Source organism: Anopheles cruzii, chromosome 2 (genome assembly GCF_943734635.1).
Source record: "Anopheles cruzii chromosome 2, idAnoCruzAS_RS32_06, whole genome shotgun sequence".
NCBI classification, from domain to species: domain Eukaryota; kingdom Metazoa; phylum Arthropoda; class Insecta; order Diptera; family Culicidae; genus Anopheles; species Anopheles cruzii.
In genome coordinates, this window is record NC_069144.1 from 12724668 (window position 1) to 12750817 (window position 26150).

Here is a 26150-nt window from a genome sequence, read left to right on the forward strand (position 1 = left end):
AACGCGGCGCAATTGCACTGCACAACGGCGCGACGCTCACACGAAACGGAAACCCTTGCTGCCCGCGTCACGGGCGAGATTACAGATTTTCTTCCAATTCTAGGCGTCGGCTGGGGGCGTCGGGTTATTCGCTCTAGTGCCGCTCGGTTCGACTGCTCTGTGTGCGCTCAGAGATGAAACATTCTTCGGCGAACGCCATAGAACGGATTACGTAGCTGCCGCGGCGAAGGATGGCGCAGAAACGGTGGCGACGATGGGACGATGGCGACAGGCAATGTTGCCGCACCAACCACAGACGCACCGACCCGGGTGCGGAATGTGCGAATTTTTCACCCTTAACTTACACCACCTATTTGCACTAGTTTCAAACGTACTCCACCACCTTTCCGTACTCCGGGACCGGCGGCACCGTTTTGTAATACTTTTGACCGGTTCTATTACCGAATTTACCGATTTTTTTCGATTTTTCCAACCGAACACGTTTATATCAACCGAGCGAAAACGTAATGGCGATCATATTTTTTTTTCTAGTTTGCTGCTCTCTCTCTCACGAATTCGCTCACGATTTTTCGCTCTTTCGGCGAGAGAGAGGGAACACATCAGCTCCTCTCTCTCTCTACGACTTTGCCATACGTCAAAAAGTGTACGAAACGAAGTGTCATTATCTGTTTACAATTCTGTCCCAAGTGTTCGGCAGTATCAGTTTGTGGAAAAGAAAATTGGAAAATGGGCACCGAGATTAAACAAACCAGTGACGATGGTTCATCATCGTCGTCTACAATAATTGGTCCGCTTAATTTCACCACCGACAGCTCCATCCCGCCATCGTCGTTGGTCGACGAGCGAACAGTTCCTTGCATATTTTGCAGTAAGTGTTACGATTTTCACAGCGTGGACAACGGTGCCGACCAGTACCTGGCTCATCTGTACCTTGTCCATCGGCTCATCGTTGGCGACGTAAAGGAAATTGCGTGCCTCGCCAGCTACTGTTACTATTGGAAGGAAAAGTTTCGTGACGAACCCGCCGAAAAGTACTGCTCGGTGATGCTACTAAACCAGCTTCCGGATGGCACCAGTTCGCGAAACGAAAAATACTTTCTACTGAGCGACGTCGAGCCACTCGATTACGAGCTGCGACAACGGTTGAGGCGGGAAAAGTTGGACCTGGTGTTGACGCGCCACCAGTTCGAGCGGACGGATCGGAACTTTCAGCGAGACTGTCTCTATTGTCGGGACTATCGTTCCGACACCCGGCCAGATTTCGTCGCTCATCTCTACTCAAAACACTTCCTGCAACTCGGCAAACCCGAGCATCTGGTGTTTGTCGATGAACTGATAGAGCTCGTACAGGACAAGTTGAATCGGTTAATATGCTTGTTCTGCGAAAAGGTGTTCAAAGATCGGCCGACACTCAAGGAACACATGCGCAAGAAGGGCCACAAGCGGATCAACCCGGACAACCATTACTACGATCGATTTTTCCTCGTCAACTACCGGCTGAAGGAAAGGCCCGCGTATGTGCCAATCGCTCAGCGTAAACAGGAGAGTAGCGTGTTCCAGTCCGACGACGATTCCGACTCGGATTGGTCCGATTGGAACGGCGAGGAACAGAGGACCACGTGTCTGTTTTGCTCTCATTCGGCCGCCGACATAGGTTCAGTGAAAGGCCACATGGTGGCGAACCATTCGTTCGATTTCGATCAATCGGTGGCCGGGATGAGTTTCTATCAGCGCGTGAAGGTAGTAAACTTTGTGCGTCGCCAAATGCACATTCTCCAATGCATCAACTGTGGGGAACGGTTTGGGGACTACGAAACCCTGTGCAGCCATCTGTCCACCGTTGGGCACCACCGACTGGATAAGGAGTCCAGCGCGTGGGATCAACCGGAATACTTTTTCCCAACTTACGAAGACGACCAGTTTCTGTGCCACCTGGAGGAGATGGACGAGGACGAGCTTTACGATACATCGGAGGACTCGGTCGTCATATCCGAAAGCGTTAACGCTAGCATAAATATCGACGCCGAGTCGTTGTCGTTGGAAAATTTTAGACTTAATTAAACCCAGCGCGATGGTTAGGAAAAAATACAGTCGCATCGAACAAAAGCGCATTTCTACGACTCCATTTCGATTAGCTCCGTACCAGATTCTTTCATTGACGATTACATCCGAAAAACCGCATGAATCAACCGTCAAAATGCCTGGGCCTTCAAATGCTTGTTCACTGTGTGTACTAAAATTTAGAACATAACTGATCACCGAACTCACAATTTCATTGCATTTGCTATAAAGTTTGTTTAAGAATTATAGCTCATTCAAAATATTCAAAACAATTATAGCAAAAATACCAGTAAATTTTTTTTTTTTTTTACAATTCAAAATCATTTCGTTATCCAGAAACGAACGTACAATCGCCGGGTTTACAATCTTATTACTACGTACGCATTACATTACAATCTACGCTACGTCGAAGAACAATGGAAACCTTCTTTGAGGAAGGACGGAGCACCAGCAAAACGCAAAGAATGACAGCTCTCTGAAGTGGTGCAAGAGGCGGTAAACAAAGTGACTCAGTGAGCACAACGGGAAAACTGCTAACGAAAATTGTCCAACCGCTAATTTCCATTAATCAACCACAATATTTTTATTTAATGGATATTTTGTATTTTAAACTTTGCATTAATTTTCATGTTATATAAAATATGAAACAAGAAATTATTAGGAGCGTTTTCAGCCCACGTACTCATGTTTCGAAAATCATCGTTGGTTTGAATTTCGAATAGTTGTCGTTTGTTAGTGAATGTGTTCACAATCGGGATCGTGAGCCGGAAGTCGGAAGAATTGAAAACAAGCAGCTTTCAACACATTTGTACTGCGGTTTTCAAATGTTAGTTTTTCACTGTATCACTGATATCCAAACGGAAAACTCAACTTCATTGGGAGAAGCCAAAATTTCAAATCGTAACGTTCCACTGACTTTGTGTGTGTTTCGCAAGTAACAATTTGGAGCACGCGGATAAATTTCAGCTCATCAACACGAAACATGCGTTTTCGAAATGCGACACCCAACAACCCAGTATTGGCCGGGGTAACAAGGCAGAGGGGAACCGTTTTCCGGAAGTAAAAGTGTTGTCAAAGGCTGCCATTTTCCCCGGTTTTCAAAAACAACAGCACATCCCGTAGATTCATACGGTGACCCGGAAATTTACAACCTAGCGAACTGTGAACCGAAAAATAAGCTCGAGACCATTGGGAGTCAGCACCGGGGACCATCGGATTGTGACGAAGACGGCAGTTTCGCGGTGCGCATACAAAACGGGCAGACCGTGCAGAGGAAACACTCATCGGTTGTCTCAGTGGTCAGCCAGGCCAGGGTGGCCAAAAATGAAGACGCGAGTATGAAATTTTAATCAATCTATCCGCAGGTAGCCTCCACACAGAGGGGACCACTTGTTGTTTGCCATTGCTCCGAATCTCTGGGGGTAAGTCGACGAAAGAAAGTGAAACACTCTACCCTCTAGCCAGTAGGTCGGGAAGCCGGGCCAGGGTGAACAACCGACGGTCGAATTGTATTTATTTCTCCAATTTTTTGCCTGCGCCACATGATTCGTCAACGGAACCGACTAAAACCTTTTCTTTTTTAGCAAAAAGTGGACGGATTTGTGTCATCAGCTTAAGAGAATTGAAGCATCGTGTGCCATTGATTTATCACAACTAAATCGCCAATAAAGTTTTATCGTAAATTGCGTTATTTTGCATTTGTCAACGGTTCCAAAAGCCACAGATCGCCAAGCAAACCGTACAATCCGGTCGGCATGGCAACGGTCGTGAATGATTCATCCACAGGCCTTCGAAAACGGCAATAAACAAATCGCGCTCTCGTGTAGACACAATGAACTACACGCGAGAGCGCGCGGTTTCTGTTTCTTATGAGACTTTGAGCTACAATAGCTTTAGATTCATCTCTTTTTACATACTAAACTAATTCCTTCTTTATTCAACTTTAATTCTTATTTTAATTCTATTATTTATTTATTGAAAGCCAGTTGTCTTTCGGAGACCCTGAGCGTTAAGGCCCTAGTTGCCGCGAAGATTTCCACTGACAAGGAAAAGTGAAGTAAGAGAGCGCGTTGAGAGCGCGAGTCATGAGCCCCAAACCGGGCGTTCATTCCGGTTCCGGAGCGCGTGTGGAGCCGCGAGCCGCGTCGAAGAAGCAACGGGTTCATGCCCCGGCAAGCCGCGATCGCGCGCTCAGTTTCGCGGACGGTGGCGAACGAGTTGGGTGGAATTTTGTAAGCATGTGCAATCGTACAAATTAGTTGAATAAAATAACTGAATAGACGTATCCTTACTCAGATAGTAAAACTTAAAACAACAGACTCGTGTTAGACTCGTTGGTATTGGTTTGTGCATTAAAGACGGCGTTTGGTCGATCGCGTGAAGCAAAGCAGCGAACAGTGCATGGAAATATTTTAATCACTTCCTTTCGTTCGCGGCCCAGTGTCGGTCGGTCTGTGGCGTCTCCCGTGGCGTGTGCATGTGTGCAACGAGGAAGATTTGGAAAATAGCTGGCTGGCGTGGGGCTCCCACGCACCAGGCCCGGCCGCAACGTACCGAAGCCCGCTGAAGCCACACGAGCCCCGTCTAATTATTCGTGGATAAGCGTGTAACCTGACCGAAAATTGGCCCGACGCTGTGTGTACGTGTTTCCAGGTTTTCTGACGCGTGTGTGTTTGTGTGTTTGTGGGCTGGTGACCGGTAGTTTCCTACGTTCCAATTGCCTGCCCAAGGCTTTTCGCACGTGCGGCGATCAGTTAACGACGGGAAGGACCTTCGACCCATCACCACAACGCTTAGTCGTTTGCTAAATATTTTGCGCTCCCCATTTCCGCTACCGGTGAAACCTATTCACAGCCAGTGACCAGACGGGTAGGCCGATTGAGGTCCGTGCCATTTGATGTTCAACAATCAATAGACGCGAAACATAGGCAAACGAATGGGCGATAACTGAAAATACTTCCGGCATTGATTGTTGATATTCTGAAACATTTAAATTTCTCATTTTTCAGAAAGAACGTATCGGAAGGGTATAAACGCCCCAGTGACACACTAGAAGTGAAAAAATTAACAATAATAAGGCTGAATGTGTTGCTGGCAACCGTTTTGGTGAAAGCTTAAAAAACCACAATCGAAGATTACACAAGAGCGTCTCAGTGTTGCTTCGAATGTAGCGTTCAGCAGAAAAAAATCTTAGCAACCTTCTGCATTCTTTCAGTTACGGTGAGTGAATTGTTTCCTTGTGTATCCCTTCCGTGACGATTGGCCGTTTTTATAGAATCACACTTACAAACTGTTAATGGGTGCCTGTTACTCAATGAAGCTATATCAAGAATCAAATATTGGTCAAAATTTAAAAGTGTTGCGCATTTATTACCGAAATTTTGACGACATCTGCAGGTACCATTCTCACATTCGAATAGAATTTCAGCTTCTTTTTTCAAGTGTGAAAGATGCCCCAATGGGAACACTCTGAAATTGGGAATTGAAATAAATGGGGGAAAATATTTCGAGTCAACTGGCTTTTAATTAAAAGCTACTAGTGGGTTCAAAAACTCGAGTCATTCCGATTCCAATGCCTACCAATGCTCGAAACCACTTTTCACACAATCCCTATTGTGCTCTGGTGTGACAATCACAGTGTACCGACCATTCCAACATCCCAAAGGTAAATTCAATCCTAGCGGCTCTCTTGTTTCTCGCAACGCTAACGCTAACGGCAATTTCTTTTGTAGATCGGATCCTCTCCCAGAATTGTGTCGTTGTTGTATTGGCCCCCCTTGGTCAAGCGGAAGTTGTCTTGTCGAAAATTAAATCCAAACCCCTCAAAAAATGCACTTTTCACACACAGTGCCGGTCCGGAGTGCGTTTTGCTGGGGTGCGCTTTGAGACGCGAATAGCAGCTTCTCAGCGGCCTTCTTCACATCAACGGACTTCCGCCAACGGACAGCCAGCAGTCGGAGCCATAACTCATCTGCACCACAGCCGGCCGGCCCCACCACCGACAACGGTCACGGCTGCCCAGCCGGCATCACCAAAGAATGCCATCCTCCCCCGGCATCTTCCTCTTCAATTTGGGTGAACCGTTTTTCCCGCCACCACCACCACCACCACACACCGGGCGGTTGGCCAGCATACCCGTAATGTGCGAACCTTTGGCTATCTCTGCCGAAAAAAAAACTGTTGTTTTCGGTAAATGAACCAAAACCGCGCACCAATATTCTCGCTCGGTCCATCATCTTCGCGGGCTGGTTACGGCCCATCCCGCGGGGGGGGGAGGAAGCTTCTCTGCTTCTCCCGGCGAAGTGAGCCGGAAAGAAGGCATAAGCCACCCAACCACCCGCGCGGTGCGTGAAGAGAGAGGCCGGACATGCGGTCGATGCCGGTTCGGGAGCGGCCAAGATTGCGCTTCTTCGCATCAGGTTTCCTTCCTTCCTTTTGCGCGGGGTGGAAGTTTCGCTTTTTTGCGGCCTGCCGTCTTGCTGCCTTTGTGTGAGGTAAACAACACCGCACCCCGGCGAGCGACGAGCACATTGCGGGGCCACCTTCGCACGTTGTTGGCCTTCCCAATCAACGGATTTTCCTTCCACCTTTCTGGCCGTCCCGGTCGGGAAATTCATTTCCCTCTCGCTCGGGCCTCACCCACCGAGGGGAACGCTCTATCCCGTTTGCTGAGGCGATGCTCTGTTAACCACTTCATTCCGACGCCCGAGTGCCCACAGAACTTGCCGAATTAATAGTGGGCCTCAAAACGTGTTCTCGGAACATTGGGTCTCTCGTATGTTTTATTTTTAGGCGCCAACACAACCATTTTTATTGGGCAAAAAATGGGAGCACACACGTTGGGAAGCCCAAAAGACAACCGTTTCTCGCAGCCCGGGAGAGAGTTGCTACGGAAGGGTCAACCGAAGGATCGCTCGGGACTGCCTGCAAGGAACTGTCCGCGGCACAAGCCCTCGGGTCCGTGTCTGCGTTGCGAAAAGTGCAGATGTAAGACCCACTACAGAGTTGGCAAGCAAACCAGTTTTTTGTGGTTCAAGGAAGCAACTCGCTACAAAACAACGCATCGGGCCCCTGGGTTTGTTGTTGAGAGACCGAGACCCAGGATTGCACTCGGTCGTGCCCGGATTGCCTCTGGAGAAACGTGTTTCTCTCTTCGTGTGCTGCAATCATCGCGAACTCTGGCTGTTTGGCTGGCCGGCCTTTGCCTTTAAATTGTCTTAAGGCCCTATGGAAGAGGTCCAGCTTGGACTTCAGAGAAGGGACCTCGGTCTTCTTCGCTCCCGAAGGGTTCACCAAAGAACGCGAAGCCACGCCGGCAAGTGCCGTGATAGTGTGCGTATAATGTGACGCGGCGGATGAGATATCATCCGACAACGACGACGACGCTTGATATCGGTCCGGAAAATGGCTACTGGTTTTACCGGATTTTCGCAACGACCTACTGGAACAGTGCGACGTCGTGCCATCGCTACCGCGCCGGTGAAAGTTTACATAATTCAATGACCGTGTTCGACACGATGTTGAGCGGAGATTGCATATTCTAGTTACGTTACGGCCGTGGGTGGGTGGGCGGTGTGCTTAACGAGCATTAGATGTGTCGGATAGTATGACGGGAGTTGTAAACAAATTGAATTCGTTTTCAGTGGCAACTAGCCGAGTTGGCTCGTGGATCGATCATAAGAAAAGGGATGGTTTTAAAAATACCTGCCTTCATCCTTGCATGACTAAACCACCAATTTATCCAGTTTCCAATGGAGCGCGCCGGCTGTGACTTTTAGGTGCAATCCAATTCCGATCCCCAAAACGGGTTTAAACCGGGACAGTCGATAGCACCACGGCATGGTCAAAAGTCCACATAGTAAAAACTGGCTGCTGCCCAATGGAAATGCCACGGGGACGCTCGTTAATAATCGAAAGTGGCAAAAGTTTAGTCTTCAATGTAACCACATCTAATCCGATCACGGATCCCGGACTGCGTGAAAAAACGGGGCAGTAAAAATATTTTCTTATTAAAAATCCTAAATTTATCCCCAAACTGGTTTATTTTTAGAAGTTGTAAAAATCAACGCCGAAACGCTCATTGATTTCGGAGTGGCCATTCCGGGGGCTAGCGTGTGTGACGATCGTGTTCGGAGTGCGTTCGGTGATCACAGTGGCAGTTCCAGTCCAATGCTTTCGTCAGAATTTGTAAGCAAATTAATTGCTTTGGAGTTTTACGATTTGTCGTTTTCCGGAGTGTGCCATCTGGTTGCCGGCTGGTCGTGCCTGGCCAAAGCGTCCAAAAGTCGTAAAACTTTCGGTGGAAGCGTGACTCATTTCTCAGTGACATTCATCTCTCCTTGCCGCGTGGAACGTGTCGTGGCCTTGCTGGTCTTCTTCGCCTTCGACGATTGAGAGGCTGGACATTATGCTCTTGCGCACACCGAGACTTTAATGGCCGTTGCCGCGCCGGGTTTATGGATTGCTGTTTTCACATTCACCCTTTACTTCGACCTTCTATTGGCGATCGTTCTCGAGGGGCCTATGGCGTCAACCGCGTTGTTCGCGTCTTATGCTGTCTCTCTTTTGGTCATTCGGTTTCTTCAACTCCGACACATGAAGCACATCTTAAGGTCGTCGGCTTGTTGCTTGCGGTGTTTCTTTAGGTGTTATCCCGTCCGCTGACCTTGAATCTCGGTCCGACAGGGTTCTTCGCGAAAGGTCGGCGTTCCATCGGAGACCGGGGCTTCACCGGCCAGCACCAGTAGGAGGACACGCCGTCAAACGGTTCCTGGCTGCCTGGTCCGGCGTGAAAAACCGCGTAATGATTTGCTTCCCTCATCGGAACACGCTTCGCTTTTAGCTGTGCCGGGTAAAGGGTTGTGACCGGCCGACCTGCCGGATGAGGTTTGCCATTTCTGAGAAGGTTGGGCCACCGTCTTGGGGTCCCTCCGCGGACTAGCAGTTCCTCTAGCGTGTTCAACTTCTCCAGCACCAGCGACCCAAAAGGTGAACCCCGTTCTGTTGCGTAACGGTGCTTTCTGGCGCTGATTGGCCAGTCTTCACAGTTGCTACCGGGCATTCGATTATTTGCCGTGCAAATTCGGTAATTGCGCATCGAATACTTTTGCACAACCCTCTCCTACTCTGTCTGTTTCTTTTTCTTTTGCTCCCTTTCTCGGTGGCTAATTTGTTAATGTTGGCGAAATTCTTTCCTGATTTCTGTTTTGTTTGTTTTGTCAGTTTGATTTTCTTTAGGACCGATTCCGTCTTAAACGTTTCCTTTATGTCTGATATGGGTTTTCCTTTTTTATAATATGTTTGTCGAATTATGATTTATATTAGCTTGGAATAAGATATTTATTGAATGCTTTTCACAAAAAATATCCGAGTCCTTGAGAGGAGCCAGTTCCGTTCCCCAAAAATTGCACAGATGAGCCTCTCGTGATTGACGTCTTCGATGCGAAATTGGACTGGTTTATGGTGGAGTCCCAAACAGGTCACTTTCACCATCAAACAACCGGCGAAAGTATCGATCTACTTATAGGCACTGCGGAACCCATCGTCATCTGACATCAGGCCGACAGGTCCCATCCCATCGTTTGCGCCACGGTGCACCATCATGCGTCAACCTCCCCGAGGGGGGAATAGTTCCCGTGTTCCAGTTTGTGCAGAAGATGGCCAAATTTATGCAGACCGTGTCCGCGACTACCGGGTGAAGGGCTTTCACCCAACGGGTCCTTCAACTTCTTGATCCCGTGCCAAGAGCGGCACTTTCGCGTAGAATGCTCTCGAAGTTTACTTTCGAAGCGGGAGCGGGTCAATCCGTAGTCTAGTGCCATCCAGCAAACGATTGGTAAGCGGCCGGCGTAAACTGCCATCTAATGTGTGTACAGTAGTAACCTAAATCCTGGCGGTCGCTTTTGGGGCACCAGGGTACTTTCTTCTGGCCTGGCCTGGCCTGGCACTGCTTTAGAATAATTTAAAACTAACGTCACGCTGGTTGTGGCGTCGTACGATCGGCTTTTTGGCAAAGATGTCCGGTTTTACGGTCGTAACAAAACGACGTAACTAGCGTCTCGTAGGCCAATGTAACTGTGGACCAATTGTCTCTCTTTCTCACCCATTGCGGGTAAATTGACCAACTAACGCGCAGGTTAATGGCGCATATCCGACGAGCAGGCGTCTGTTGTTCAATTGTTGTTCAATGCTGTGAAATGCGGCAATTATTTTCGTGCGTAACAATTGGAGAGACCCCAAAAACAATAAACAAACTTGATCGCCGACCGAGGGCTACCTTTCGGCGCCGGTTTTGGGGTGTGATAAATTGATGCGAGATGCGAACGATGGGCGTCTCGCGGACGGCCCTTTCGGGGAGGCTTCGGCCCTAATTTATATTCAAACCATGTGGGCCAGCTGCCGCGTGCGGCGATGCTTATTTCAATAAATCAACAGAACGGGGAGAAGAGGACGTTGCGTCCATTGTGTTGGCACAACTGCACCGCGCATCATGTTGGGTGACCCAGATTCAATAAGAAGTGCGCGTCACACGATTAGTAGTCTACCGAGCGCGATCTCTTGGGCTTTCTTCCGAGGCGGCTTCTGGTCCGCTCTCTTCATGCGGTGTATTTTAATTGTCGCGAGGAGTGACTGTAGATTGTTGTGAGTCATTGCCTATAGAGGAGTTGTGAATGCGTCATTTCGCTAGTGCGTATAGTGTTAATCCCAAAAACCAGTTCTCTCTTCGAACCGGACACACATGTCCAGTCGGTTGTATCATCGTAAAAGCAATCAATCGGGTACCGAGCCAGCATGCTGAAAGTCGGTTGCCTTTTTATAATGTTTCCCCAAAAACATGTTTTTATGAGTCATCAACGATCGCTCGAACTTCGAAAATCAATCAAACTCTGCTTTACAACAGAACGTTTAGCGTTTCCGACACGCAGCACGGACTCTTAGTCTAATCTGTCAAATTTATGGATTTGTGGACCGTGTCTGGCCTCAAATCGTGAACAGCTGTTTAAGGCAGTTAAACACGGGACGGTACAAGAGCGGCCACATACGACGTCACAGTTCGTGCGCTCCTTGACCTGGCTTCCGCACACGTCGACTTCGTGTCTCGTCGGTTGTTCCGGCAAAGGTTCACCAGACAACCCCAGAAATGAGCATGCAAATGCACGTCTTTAAGCCATGCGCAGCGTGACGAAGGCCCCTCAAATGGGGCCCAGTAGCAGCTACGGAAAAGCACTCGCGACTCGACGACACATCATAATTCATGCCAGGCCGTTTCGTGTTGTGCTCCTTCCGGTACCGCAGATAATGTGCATATGCCAACGGTAAACTGCACTCTTTTCGCTACCTGCCAGCCTCACACGACTGTTGACATGTGCAAAAAGATAGTGTGTGTGTGTCTGTGTTATGTTGAATGTTGGTAAAATAAAGCTATCCGATGGCACGACAGCAACTACAAGGCTAGTAACATTGTATTACAAGACCATTCGTACCCCAAGTGTAATTCAAATGCTCTCCCTTCCTTTTGCTACCGTTAGCAGTAACACCGTTTTAGTATTATCTACCCTACCAGGGTTGTCACTTATGACAGACTCGGACGGACACTCGGATGAAATCGGAGATCGTGAACTACGCGCGCGGGGTGGTACGGTTTGGGCAATGACACCACCTCCTTCTAACGATCGCCAACCAAACGGTAACACAACCCCAACCGCGGGAGTCCGGGTCCGGGTGCCCACTTAGTTGGGCTCCGTTCCGGAACGTGGCCTCCTAAAACGGTGCACTTGTGGCACCGGCACTTAGAGTGTTTGTAGAGCGGATCCGGCAGGGCGGCCTAAGATCATCGCATCGTACACCGTTTTTTTTTTAAGTGTACGCTCTTTATCGCGCCAAACTGATCGGTCATATTTCTCATGGCTCCCTGGCTTTCGCCAAAGTCCCCTTGGGATGATCCCCACTCTGAGGGGTTAGCTACTCGCTCGTGGGGCGAACCTGTACAATTTACCGCCACCTCTCACGATCAGCGCAGTGGGGTGCACCCAAATGCGCCCTGACCGTTCTCGTGTTGGCCGAGAATCTTGCCGAGCATTATATGCAAATGCTCCCGATCCTTGGTCTCGGTACGGAATTACGTACACAGTAGCACGCGTTAACCCCTAATCCGCACTGCCAATCTGTGACCGGGCCGATCGTGCTCGATTTCGTTACCGCGATTTGTGGAACTTTGGAGTTGAGTTTGAAGGCAGGCAGGTATCTTCACGCGTCCCGGGAAATTATGAGTTGTTGGCGAGCTGTCGTCATCGTCCTCGGTTTGCGCGCCCCGCTTTTCAAGATCCGAAATGCCGACGAAGATTAACTGCGGGTGACGTCGTGCCGCGGTGCCTCGGGCGGTTTAAGTGGCGCCGCTCGTGTGTGTCCATTACGAGCGGGCCCGGCAGTTAATGTCCATTGCGAACCAAATTTGCACCGGTGCCGCCGCGCTGCATGGTTCCTTAGAAATTGATCAATCTCTCTCTGCTAATGTCCACGTGCGCGCCTATTTCATCAGCTATCTATTACGCCATTGTTACGCTAAGCCAAAGAAGGGATTCAGGCGACTGGTGTGTGCTTTGGGTTTTGTGGGCAAAGTCAAACGTTTTCTGCAGTATGGCGCCATGCAAACCGCCATGCGCTGTGTTCGGGGAAGGTTGGAGCGCGAGCCGCCGTTTAATGTTTTCTGTTTCGGTGCAGCTCACCGAGGGCGAGATCCATAAGAAGGTTGTTTGCATAATGGCGTGGCAGATGGTGGTAGGGTGATAAACGGCAGCTTTGAAGCGGCATTTTTGCAACGACTAATCTAACGATGCTCCCCAATTAGAAAGGAGCCCAGGAAGCGAACTCGCCAAGAGACTAATCAGAAATTACTCGTCCAAGTATGTACTGGACAAATGTCTCCCATTCGTGGTCCGTTTTCTGTCAAAGAACGGTTACATTACCTTGAGTCGTTTGCGGTTCACATTTGTCACATACTGCCTGACGGGAGTATATTACTTTGTACAAAACTTCTTGTCCGAGGGGGGGTCAGTTCGCGAAACGCAGAGCACCATGCGGCCAATCTCCATTCGATGGCCATCGCCAAGATATTGACTCTTGAGACGCGAACTGATTTATCGCTTCGAACACGCCGCAATTAGGAACGATTTCATTTGCCTGTCTGTCGCTCTTCGGCCGGTTCGTGGCGGCACGACCGTCCACGAGGCCACATAGTGGCCTGGGTCCGGCCAGCCCTGATGGCGGACATCGCCACCAGTGCCGTGAAGGTCCAGTGCGAAGTGCCGTCGTGTGTAAAGCTGGGGCTGGTAAAGTTTCTATTTTTGACAGCTGGAGATGTGTCCAGCTCAACGCAGCGGCGCACCGCAGCGAAACCGTCTGGCGATCTGTCGGTTTGGTTGAAGAAGGTCTCGGTTCCATCTGCATGTGGTGTTCTGGTGCTTTTGGCAGAGTAAATACACCATGAACGACTTCGTCGTCGTCGTCGCTAGACCGTTTTTAGATGGTATGAGCACAGAAGTTCCCAGAGGATGGCCTTTCTTTCGGCCATTGGTCTTCACGCGTGACGGAGAATAGTTCTAGAGCACAGGTCGGAGCAAGACGTCTCCGTCGCCAGTAGTTCAAGTAACAACTTCGACCTGGCCGATGTGTGTGCTCGATCATCTCCTCAGGGAACCAGGAACAGCGCGTGGCGACAGAACACTATTTTTAGAAAACGCATCTCTTCTGCCACAACCAACAACATATTGGTTCGGTTCGGCATCGTACGATCGCCATCATCGCCGGCAGGCGGTGCGACGTGTCCTTCATTATCTTTCCAGCTCGTCAGAACCGGAAAAAGCGACGACCAACGATGGCATGTGACAAGTTGACGGACAGCGGTCGAGGACTAGAGAAGATCGGTTCGCTCGGAAGATGGTTATAATTAACTTCACTTGCGGCACCACACGCGATCTTCAATGCAAATTGTGATTTAAATCCATACCGAGGAAGTGTGTCCGTGGAAGAGAATTTCCTTGAACCTCAAAACTGCTCTTTTGGTACATTATGCGAGTGTCCATATGACGCTTTCGTGTCGGTCTCCCGAAGATTAATCTTCAATAAACGGTTATTATTTGATCATCTTCATTAAGGCCACGAGGCCATTTGCCATTTTGTGCGGCACAACCTCAAACCATCAACAATTAAAACGCCTAACGTGCGTCTCGTTTCCATGTTTGTAGGTTAATGATTGGATTAGCGCCGCCACCGCCGTTGCTAATGCTTTACCAAACCCGGAAAGTCGTGCACTTCCTGTCCCAGGAAACGACGGAAGGAGAGTTTTGTTATGCGCTGCCAAGAGATGCTGCCATGTTCACGGTGTGAAAAATCGTCTAACGAAACGATGTGTGTCCTACTTTGCATCTTGCGCAGATTGCATAACCAATTGGTAACACTGTACTACCAGCGTTGTGTCGATCTGAGTCTGGGCGGCCTGTCAAAAACTGGTTACCAAAAATATCGATCGTGTCCCGTTTTTGTAACGCCACCGTCTGATGGCTAGAGAAAGAGAGGATCCGCGGTGGTTTATGGTTGTTACGGCATGGCATGGCTGGGTTGCTGCAGTGTGTCGGGTTTTCATCAACATTTCCTGCGGGTCTTCAATGTTAAGAAGATCAAGGGGCCGCGTACGATTGTGACGATCGAGTTGGGACGATCCTTCTGACGATCCGATACATGTCGGCAACACTATAAATCGGTGCTCCACTTAACCCCTCCAAGCGGAGTTTTAATGTGACTCTAGAGGACAGTTTAAACGCGACCGACCGAGTTCCACATCGGTATGGCGATCGTTAAGTGTTGATTGTCGGAAAGCACTCTGACGTTCTACTTCTTTGCCGATTTTTTTGGCTTATTCATCAATCAGCAATCTGGCCCAGTTTTGTGTCGTTGGCGATGCTAATGAAATCCCCACATCTGGCGCAGAGTTTGCCCTGGTGCCGTTTTCTGTTTGTTGTTCTCCACTCCGGCGACACGCGACGAAATTGGCGACGAAATCTGGTGGATAACAGTGCTGCTCCCCGTACAAAAGTTGATTGTTCAAGTCTGAGGTCTGATCTGTCGGAATTTACTTTTCTGATGGTTTTTTTCGGTTTTTTCTTTGTCTTCGGCCATCCAACAACTGGACCGGGGCGCGTTGGGCGCCCACCGATGGCATTTGTTTATTTTCCCAGTTCCCAAGCGCACGAGCAGTATGTGCGGGAAATGGGAAAATTCAATCTGGCACACCAGCCGGCCAGCCGGCCGGCAGCACCGTAGCAGACCGGGCCGACCGGGTCCTGCGCACAAAATGTAGTCTGGGACGGCGGCACCTTCTCTCTCTGTGGTGCTCTGTTCTGTGCGCACCACATTTAATTACTTCTTGATTCCCCTTTTTATTTATCGCCTTCTCATGCAATTTCGTTTTTCCCAAACAAAGCGCGAAAAAGCAATCCAAACAAATCTAAAGCAACTTGCTGCCGATCGATCGCGCGATCACGCACCGCCGGGGACCGTTCGATCTCGGTGAAGGCTGGTAATTTTCTTCCTTTCTTTCGGGTTGCTCACGAGGCAGTTAAACGAATGTGCGTCAGCTGTGGCCGGGCGGAATGCTGGGCGAAATTCTTTCGCCGCAACCTCCGACACGACTCTGGTATCGTCGGTCAAAGTCATAACAATAACACGGCTCATAGATGTTTATAGATAGCAAGCCCAGCGCAGCAGATACGAAATCATTCGGGGCCAGTTGAGACATTCAACAGGAAACGTACACACCACAACCACAAGCTTTCGCCGGCCGGCCAGTGGGCACTTCAAAATTCCGGTGCTTTACAGGCGCCCTCCGAGTGGGTGTCTCTTATGGCCCTTTCGACGCGTTCTCGGAACGAACGGGTAGTTGATATCGCGCTCGTTTCGCTCGGCTTGTCGCGAGGCCCACAATCGAACGTTTATGGTTCGCGACCTGATAAGACAATGTTTGCACCACCCGATACAGGGGCGATGGTGCCGCCGGGCCTGAACTGATAAGAAGGTTTCTACCTGTGCGCTACCTGCCGGACGGAACTTGGACCGCTGGTGGCCGTGATAGAAATCAATCGATAATTGGCTGCCAGTGCCAACGGTGCTGTGTACGTACTTCCCCTGGTTGTGGTGGACTCCCCCGACTAGCTGCTTGTGGCGTAAAGTGTCCACTAGAAGTCCTTAGAGAAGTCCAGTGTCCGTCCAGTTTTTATGGGAAAACAGTCCGCCGTTGGTTTCACTTCCATTTAGTGCCAAGGTGAGTGTTGACGTAATAGCGTTCGTGAGGTGTATGAAGAACTTTGTCTTGTGTTCCCAATCCTCCGATGCAAATGAGCGCTCCGTGCTGCGTGAGAAGCTTAACCTCGACTCAAATGGCTCATTGGCCGACTCGACTACTCGGTTTGCTGATGGAAGTGCATCACTCGCAGTGCCGCCTATCGACGCTCTTATTACGCAACTCAAATATAAAAGGCGAAAGAAGTCGCGCAGTGATTGACACCAGGCACTCTTTACCGTGACCGTGGACACTAGAGTGGTCCTTACCGACAGACGATACGATTTAAATTTGTTTACTTCTCCATCTCGCGCTGTTGAAACGGAACGCCCCCTCGAACGTGTCACACCCAGTGGCCGGAATCGAAAGCGAGCCCAACCCGTATGCGGCAATGACACATCACGTTTCTTTTGGTGGCCACGCCGAAGGACTCCTTGCCGATTTTTTCATGACTTCGAAATGACTGGTGACTAATACTATATTGATTGGATTACCGCATTCGAGAGCCAAGGATGAGCGGCGCGCCGCCATGTAGCGATGAGTCATGCCCCGCCATGCGCCAGGTTTGTTGATCCTGTCTGTCGCCTTATGGGTGGGTGTGTGTGGGCGAAGGTGACAAATCTTGCCCCACCAACGAGCGCACATCAATCTCTGGCGGTTTTTTTTTTTCTGCACCCCTCTGACCGACTGACATCATACTGCTGCTGCACCCCGGAGAAACCAGTTCCATGCGCACCGAGAGTGACCACACCAACAAACGGTGGTGACTCGTCGTTCTGCACGCACTACTGTCACTCTCACGGTACCCCCCGATGTAAATGCAAATGTTTAGTGGTGGGATTTTCGAGCTTATCCCATCCCCCCACCGGATCTTCGCGATCCGGCCTGCCCCAGCATGCGTCACAATGCAAACTGCAACGACCGTGTTTGATAAGGGTGATAATATTTTGCACGAGCGATACGGAGCGATAATGGGGGAAATGTCGCTAATGAAGTCACAGTTATTTCATGCCAATACCAAGAAGTGAGCGTTTTGGACGAGTGCCCGCAAATCATGCTTTCCGAATCGGGTTTGATTGATACAGTTTAAAACAATTCCGCGCGCACCGCCAGTTTCACAACTCACTCGAAACGATTGTTGGGGGACCGTTGTGTAAACCTTAATGAATTGCACATTATTCATCGGCTCCACAACATGTAGGTGGCTTATCGTGGAATGTGTTGCCAGGCCCATAATCTAGCCAATTCATTGTATCATGATTCCGTTTCAGACGGACGACCACTAAGCTATAAATACACACGGCGCCGGTATGATCGATGTTCTAATCATTTGCTCAATTATGGTACAGATGTTCCGATGTGTTAATGCCACTCTCTATTAGTGCTCTTTGTGGCGCTGTTGACAATGCTGTCCAACTTTATTACCATTTGATAGGTCGGTGCAAATGGATTGCCCTCCTTGATGAGCGGAAACCCTTGTTTTTTGGCTGAAACTCCCGAGCGATGGAATCCGATCCTCGCTGGTGGATGATCGTGTTCGGTATGATCTTAAACCGAACTGAACTTTAGTAACTCTTTTTTATTGGCCATTTGGTAACGGATGGCGATTTATGATTCGCGTCGCACGTCAGCCTTCATCCGAGCCCAATTCGATGGGTGCTCTTATTTTGGCCGGGCCTGAGGCTCTAATCGAAAGGTGGAAAAACATAGACCAGCCTGCCGGCCCTCATAAAGCGATGCCTTGCAGTAACCCACCCGCCCCCCTTCAATGAATGGTTCGAACTCATAAACCGCTAATTTATGGCCCCAGCCGGTGTGTTTCGACAGTGTGGTCGCGACCACAAACAGCCAAGACCAACAAACATCCGAACGCGAAAGGGCGCCAATAATCGATTGTGTCCACACAGACCGCGGAAATGATGGTGGCCACCACCACCTCGAGACAGGAAGACAGGATCTCGTTTGCTGTGGGGCTTGGTGGTAAAGTGACCAACGGTTGCGACAATCGTATCACGTTGCACGTTATCTTGTTGCCATCAATCGTGTTCATCAATCGGCTGCGGATTCTTGACTTTACCCACGTCAGCCGCCGTCGACTTTCGATTCCCGATGGTCCGTAGCATCTCTCGCTGGGCGGCCCAATTAGTGATCGTTAACCACCGGTGGTGGTGTAATGATTATTTAATGCAATACTGAAATGCATTTCCATCACCATCTCGCCCATCTCTGGTTCCAACTCAAGTTTATTACCTTTCCTTTTGGACATCTCCCAGCTCAAGAAGGACCGTTCCGTTAGCTCGGTCCTCGGAGAGCGCGATAACGAAAGTGTCCGGAACCTTGAACCTTTTTGTGCATTTAATTGTGCATCTGGTAGTGATGATGCCGATGCGCTCGTAAAATCGATCACCGATCCAAGGCCCCAACAAAACGCGCAATGTTTATTTGGACCTTTTACTCACTCTGCGCTCTGTCGGGTGGGTTCCACGCGGAGCTGGGTGTGAAAACATGCCCCCCACCCTGCCCGTTGCAATTAGTTGCGCCTCGTTTGTGCATCGGGTGGTGCAGCAAATGGAGCACATTACACGCGCCAAGGCTCTCTTGCCACTGCCCGATGGCCATGGCCACGTGAGCGCTCGTCGAAGCGTGATGGGAAAAATGCATCTCTCTTATCACGGGGCGATCGTTGCTCGCACTCGCGGATGTGATTCACGCCCCTCTGCCAATTCCTATTCTCACAGCTCATCATCGTGTGAGTCAATCGACAAAAGCAATCGCAATACACATTTTATGGTTCCTCATATTTGATAAATATCCGGCCCATTAGAATAAAACCCGTGTGCGACCCAATTAGCATCCTAATCGAATTCCATGCGTCAACAAGCCCTGCTTCCAACGAACAAGCCTATCTAAAAAACTTCACACCACGAGCTACGGTCCTCCCGCTAAGTGGCACACTGCTTCCTAATATGTGTGTCGGAGTTCCCGTAGCTCAGCCTCCGAGGCAGATGCATCCGGACGATCCCGGGCCAGTAGCCGATGAACCGCGCGTGTTGTGTCAGTGGTGCTGTGGACCACGAAGCTGTGTGAACTCTCGTTTGCCTCTAATCGATCGGCGCGTTCGATCAAATTGCTACTCTCCCGGCCTTTTACTCGCTAACAAGCAATAATCTTCGCCCCCCCGGGCGGATAATGCTGTGATGGGCATTATTAGTGTCTCGGAAAAAATTAAAGACATTCCCAACCCAAAACGCCGGTGATTCCTTCCGACAAAAAAGCTGTTCATCGACCACCAATCGAGAGACACCGAGCAGCACGATGAAGTAAGCAGCGAGCGTGTTTCGTAATTATTGGTGTTTACGCGCGTGGCTTGATTAAGAGCAGGGAAAAATCGTTGCCCATGGTCATCATCCGCGCACAAATTTGATAGATTCCCCAGCGGTAATAAAAGGGAAAAGGTCCAGCCCCATCGGGGTTTCGGTGTACTTTCCTTGGTTGTGTTTTTTTTTCGGCATGACGATGAAGGCATCCCCACCGGGGCGGTGTGTTAAGTTGTAACCCCGGTAATGGATTTGCTCGTAATTAGTCACGCGAGCCTGTATTTGACTAAAATGCGAGACGGCGTGAGCTTTGGTTGATTTGTTGTTCTAAACGGAACAGCTCCTGCTCCTGGCTCCCGGCGTCGAGTCTGTGTTTTAGTATAGGTTTATCGGAAAGGTCAATCAGGAAGTGTTTTTATATGTGTTTGGCCGTAATCAACCGTTATAAATATACTCGTGTGATGTGTGGCAACTTTGCACACGTTTATATCCTTCAAGCCGCGCCGCGAGTGGACTAGTTTCGAGGCTTCACCGTTTGATATTGCGCCGGGGCTCTATGTATTTACAGAAACGGCACTTTCCGTTCGTTCGCAAGAAACTGGTTTGAAGTGTGGCCACTCGAGAAAAAGGGGGAATTTCACCAATCGTTTCAATTGGTCGTTCAATAGCGCGCAATGATAAGAAACGACGAGCACTTGTGGTATTAGTTTGGGGCCGAGGCAACAAATCAACATCTCACTGTTAAGTGTCCCTTCCGAGCGATAACGCACGGAACACTAACTAACACCCGTCACAACGGTCATCACATGAGCACGACGACGACGACGACGTGACATAATCTGATTCAGAATCGATCAAGGGGTTGGCCGCGGACTCGTACCATTATGATGGTCCACGCGGCGACGACCCACTAATTGCTGCAATCGATTGTTCATCTCAAACCGATGTTTTCCATTCTCGGACGACAGCGATAACGATGTGTCCGTAGTAAATTCCCTTCACTGACGGCCGCCCATTTTTCCACAGAAGAACACTAAGCGAAGGAGGAGGATCGAAGATGGAGCGCGGACTACACGATCGGGATCGGGTTGGCCTGCAGGATCAGGTGTTGCTGGAGAACTATCACAGCGAGGACGCATTCATAGACAACCTAAAGAAGCGGTTTCAGGAGAACCTAATCTACGTGAGTAAATCTAATTTTACCAATCCCTTGTTCCAAACGGCAAAAAACAGATTACGGCGACAAGTCACCATCCCTTCGATTGGTAGCATTTGATACTAATTTCACGGCTGAAGCACGGCCGCGTTGTTGGCTTCATGATTTTGATTTCGACCGGTCACCAGTCCCGCACCCGGGCCGGGGAAGTCCCGGGCGATACGAAATCGGATACGTTTAAGCCGAACTTTGCCGTCCGTCCGAAAGCGCCACCGATAAGGTCCCTTTTGCCGCACTGACGTTGCGTTGCGATTGCGATGCTATCGAATTACGCTTTTCCCTCACAATGTCAAACGTTGAACGTCGGGTTTCTGTCTCCTCCCGCCCCGCAGACTTACATCGGCCATGTCCTGATATCGGTGAACCCGTACCGCGAGCTGCCGATCTACACCGAGAGCGACGTCAAAGAGTACCGGAAGCGACACTTTTTCGAGGCCCCCCCACACGTGTAAGTGTCACTGAACCCCCGCCCCGGGAGACAGCGCGAGACAGCATGGCGCAAAAGGGGTGGCCAAAATAAACTAACTGCTGCTTCTTCTCTCTCTATCTCGGTTCGGCAGGTTCGCCCTGAGTGACAACGCGTACCGTTCGCTGACGGAGGAAAACAGAGGCCAGTGTATTTTAATCTCGGGCGAGAGCGGTTCCGGCAAGACGGAAGCGTCGAAGAAGGTGCTACAGTTCATCGCGGCCGCCACCGGGCACACGCACAACGTCGAGGGGGTCAAGGATAAGCTGTTGCAGAGCAATCCGGTGCTGGAGGCGTTCGGCAATGCGAAGACGAATCGCAACGACAACTCGTCGCGCTTCGGCAAGTACATGGACGTACAGTTCGACTACGCCGGGGTGCCCGAGGGTGGCAACATACTGAACTATCTGCTCGAGAAGTCACGCGTCATCCACCAGAGTGGTGGCGAGCGAAATTTCCACATCTTCTACCAGCTCCTGGCCGGCGCGGACGATGCCCTGCTCCGCGAGCTGCACCTGAAGCGCAACTTAGACACGTACTACTATCTGACCGATGGGGTAAGTATGCGGCACACTCGTCGTTAGAGCGTTCATCTCATACTATCTTCTCTCCGCTAAACGCAGGCTAATGGCAATGTGGCAAATATTCGCGACGCCGACAACTTCCGCGTCGTGCAGAAGGCAATGACCGTGATCGAGATCGTGGCGGAGGAGCAACGGCAGATCCTCGACATCGTGGCCGCCGTTCTGCACATGGGCAACGTGGGTTTCACGGAGGAGGAAGGCAAAGCGAAGATACTGAAGCCCGAATCGGTGGCGGCCATCGCGAAGGTAAGTCGGAACCGTGACGCCTTCGCAAACGCAGCGACTGATTTGAGTTTTGTTTTGTAGCTGATGAAATGCAACGAAGAGCAGCTGTCGAATGCGTTCACCCATCGGACGATCGAGGCGCGGGGAGAAATTGTGACCAGCCCGCTGAACCGCGAGCTGGCGATCTACGCTCGCGACGCACTGGCGAAGGCCGTGTACGATCGGCTGTTTTCGTGGCTGGTGTCACGCATCAACACCTCGCTGCACACGGAGGGCGCCATGAAGAAGAACAGCGTCATGGGCATCCTGGACATCTATGGGTTCGAGATTTTCAAAAAGAACAGCTTCGAGCAGTTTTGCATCAACTTTTGCAACGAAAAACTGCAGCAGCTGTTTATCGAGCTGACGTTGAAGCAGGAACAGGATGAATATTTGCGCGAGGGCATCGAGTGGGTCCCGGTTGAGTACTTCGATAACAAGGTGATCTGCAATTTGATCGAGGAGAAGCACAAGGGCATCGTGGCGCTGATGGATGAGGAGTGCCTGCGGCCGGGCGATCCGACCGATCTGAGCTTCCTAGGGAAGATGAACGATAACCTCGGCTCGCACCCGCACTACATCTGCCACAGCCGGGCGTCGACGACCGTGCAGAAAACGATGGGCCGCGACGAGTTCCGCCTGGTGCACTACGCCGGTGACGTCACGTACAGTGTGCACGGTTTTCTGGACAAAAACAATGACCTACTGTTCCGCGATCTGAAGGAGACGATGGCCGAGTGCGGAAATGGCATCATCCAGCGGTGCTTCCCGGCGGCCGACATCGGGAGCAAGCGGCGCCCGGAAACGGCCGTCACGCAGTTCAAGAACTCGCTCAACAACCTGATGGACATTCTGATGTGCAAGGAACCGTCCTACATCCGGTGCATCAAACCGAACGATCTGCAGACTCACGGTCAGTTCGACTACGAGCTGGTGCGCCATCAGGTGAAATACCTGGGCCTGATGGAGAATCTGCGCGTGCGTCGGGCCGGGTTCGCTTACCGGCGCACGTACGAACTGTTCCTGCAGCGTTACAAGTGCCTTAGCCGCCAGACTTGGCCCCACTACCATGGGGCGGCGAAAGACGGCGTACAGATACTGGCGAACGAGCTGGGCTACAAGAAAGACGACTATCGCATGGGCAAGACGAAGATTTTCATTCGCTTCCCGAAGACGCTCTTCGAAACGGAGGACGCGTTCCAGGCCAAGAAGCACTATCTGGCGTCTGTGATCCAGGCCCGCTGGAAGGGACGGCGTCAGCGACGCGCCTATCTGGAGATTCGCGCCCGGATCATCCTCGGCCAGGCATACATTCGGCGCTACCTGGCGCTCCAGGAGCTGAAGCGACGGCGCGAAGCATCCGCCAAGATACGGTTCTTCATCAAAGGCTTCATCACCCGGCACGATGAGCCGAACGAGTGCAACAAATCGTTCATTCAGCACACGAAGCGCCACTGGCTGATGAAGCTGGCCAAGAGCCTGCCTCGCACGTTCATGAAGCACACGTGGATCGACGCACCGAAATACTGCCAGGAGGCGTCCGGTCTGCTGCGCCAGATGCACAAACTTCACCTCGCCCGACTGTACCGTCGCGCGCTGAGCGCCGAAAAGAAGCGCCAGCTCGACCTGAAGGTTCTCTCGGAATCGATGTTCAAAAACCGGAAGCGAAACTACCCGGAAAGCATTGGCCCGTGGTTCGTCGACGATCGCATTTCGAAGCAACACGCAACGTCAATCTCCAACTTTACCGTCACGCAGATGAATGGCGAAAAGTTGCACGTAAGTTTGGGGAACCGGACCGCCAGTGCCAACACTTTCCACCGTATGCTTACTTTCGTTTCTCGCGTTTTCAGTATTCCACACCCGTCATCAAGTACGACCGGCGAGGATATAAGCCTCGCGAGCGGTTCTTCCTGCTGACCAACCGGGCAATTTATCTGCTGGACGGTAAAACGTACAAACAGAAGCACCGGTTGCCACTGGACAAGATCGACTTCTGTATCACCAACGAGCGGGACGGCATCATGCTGATACGCATCCCGCTCGAGCTGAAGAAGGACAAGGGCGATCTAATACTGGATATTCCGGACGTGATCGAGTGCTGCATTTGGATTGTGGATGCGACAAACAACCGCAGCAACATTATCAACATCGTCGACACCGGATCGTAAGTAGCAGTGGGACACCGCGTTTACCGTTTGCGTCTGTGACCAACCAACCAACGAACGTTTGATTACCTTCCAGACTTTCGCACAACCTAGTCAGAGGCAAGACTGGCGTCATAGAAATTCAGACTGGACCGCAGCCCAGCATAACCCGGGCAAAGAGTGGCAACTTGCTGGTTGTAAGTATGAGCGCGACGCGCGCAACGAGAGCACCGTTCCGTTATTTCAACCTACGTTCACCTCCGTTCCAGATTGCTGGTCAATAACGGGAACACCCGAAAGGTTTACACCGGCATGCGCAGTCACACCGAGCCGCGCAACGAAAGAAGGGAACAAACTACGCTCACCCCGTGACCCGTGTCACCGCGCCGCGCCTTATCGGGCAGCAGCAGGACGGACCGTGGCACGGGATAAATATTTTACTAACCCATTTTGCCTTACGACGGAACAAACGGATGCGAGGCGCACATTATTTTGCACTTTTCACCCCAAAAATTGTCGGAAAAAAGCAAAAAAGTCCCGCGTGAGTTAAAGAGTTTAACGAAACTTTAGAGACAAAAAATAGGGGCGCGCTTATCAGTGCACGGTGTCTGCACCCCTTCTGTTTCCGAAGAAACCCGTCGTCGTTCGGTCGCGGATCCGGATTCAGCAGTTTTCGCAACGTTTTTTTTGCGCGAGGGTTGATTTAAATTGCGTTCGCCGGAGGAAGTCAGCGCGCGTCCATCCTTTCTTTTAGAACACACGCATTTTTTCGACACTGTCGGTAGTTTCGGTGTAAATTGCGGACGGTAGGGAATGGGAACGGAAGTGGAGTGTTACAAGGACGGGAAAAGAAAGCACACACACGCGCGCGTGTAGCAAAAAGAATTACCGAATTTGCACATAAAATACCCTCTAGAAATCCATGATTGTCCATATAGAGAATAGAAAAGTGCCATTAGCGTTAGGCGCGCGGTGGAAGAAACGGGATCAACCAGTCGCATGTGCTCTGCCCGGTGTGCGTTCCGAAATCCGAGGGTAGCGAAAAAGTGGAACGCGTATCGAGAGCGAAATTAAAAGTGGGCACACTACTAAAACTAGAGGACGACATTTTACCCCGACATAAATTGAACTGTTCAAATTGGCCGGAGCCCCTTGAGTGTCCGTCCGCTCGGCCGTGCGCGGGCAGTGATTTTGTGAACTGTAAACTTGGTAAAACAGCGCTGTTACCCCCGCGCAATAGTCGAGATAAATTGTATTAGTTATAGATAAGGCGTTAGGATGCTTGGTTAGAGGATGGTCACGCGAACCGAAGTGCTGTGTGCGACAAGCTGAAAGAAGAGAACTTGTTTCCATTGTTTTTGTTTTACTATCGCCAACGAAGAGGACACACGTGGACGCGTGGATTGGTACATTTATTTTCATTTTTCCCGTTTTTTTTACTATTACACTTTTACAATACCTAAGACCCTGCCGGTGGTGATTTATTGGCAAATATACATTCGAAAATCCAGCACAGCGACGTTCGTGAACCGGTCGACTCCGGGCTCTTCGGCCGTCCGGTTGTCGCTCCGGGATTGGGTAAGTGAAAGTGACAAACTGTGTTCGGCCGGTTTACGCTGTTAAGTAATATATGCAAAATAGAGTCCGCTTCGCGAGTGCTCTGCGCGTTATCTCCCCTTCGAGGGCCCTTCGCCCGAAGGATGATTGGTCGCGGCCAAAGAAACCCGCCGGAGGACAGCACGCCAAGTGCACGGTTGTGACGG

The 26150-nt window shown here is 50.5% G+C and overlaps 2 protein-coding genes across 2 annotated transcripts; both read left to right on the plus strand.

Moving 5' to 3' along the window:
* Nucleotides 1–726: 726 nt before the first annotated feature.
* LOC128278461 (zinc finger protein 277) lies at nucleotides 727–2079 on the plus strand. Its single transcript, XM_053017191.1, has one exon. The coding sequence runs from the start codon at nucleotides 727–729 to the stop codon at nucleotides 2059–2061; it is 1335 nt and encodes a 444-aa protein (XP_052873151.1). The 3' UTR covers nucleotides 2062–2079.
* A 3141-nt stretch (nucleotides 2080–5220) lies between these two features.
* LOC128269032 (unconventional myosin IC) lies at nucleotides 5221–25814 on the plus strand. The gene is made up of 9 exons (XM_053006368.1): nucleotides 5221–5280; nucleotides 20737–20893; nucleotides 21259–21374; nucleotides 21487–21949; nucleotides 22016–22222; nucleotides 22283–24019; nucleotides 24094–24407; nucleotides 24485–24584; nucleotides 24657–25814. The coding sequence occupies exons 2-9, from the start codon at nucleotides 20768–20770 to the stop codon at nucleotides 24669–24671; spliced, it is 3078 nt and encodes a 1025-aa protein (XP_052862328.1). The 5' UTR covers nucleotides 5221–5280; nucleotides 20737–20767; the 3' UTR covers nucleotides 24672–25814.
* Nucleotides 25815–26150: the final 336 nt, after the last annotated feature.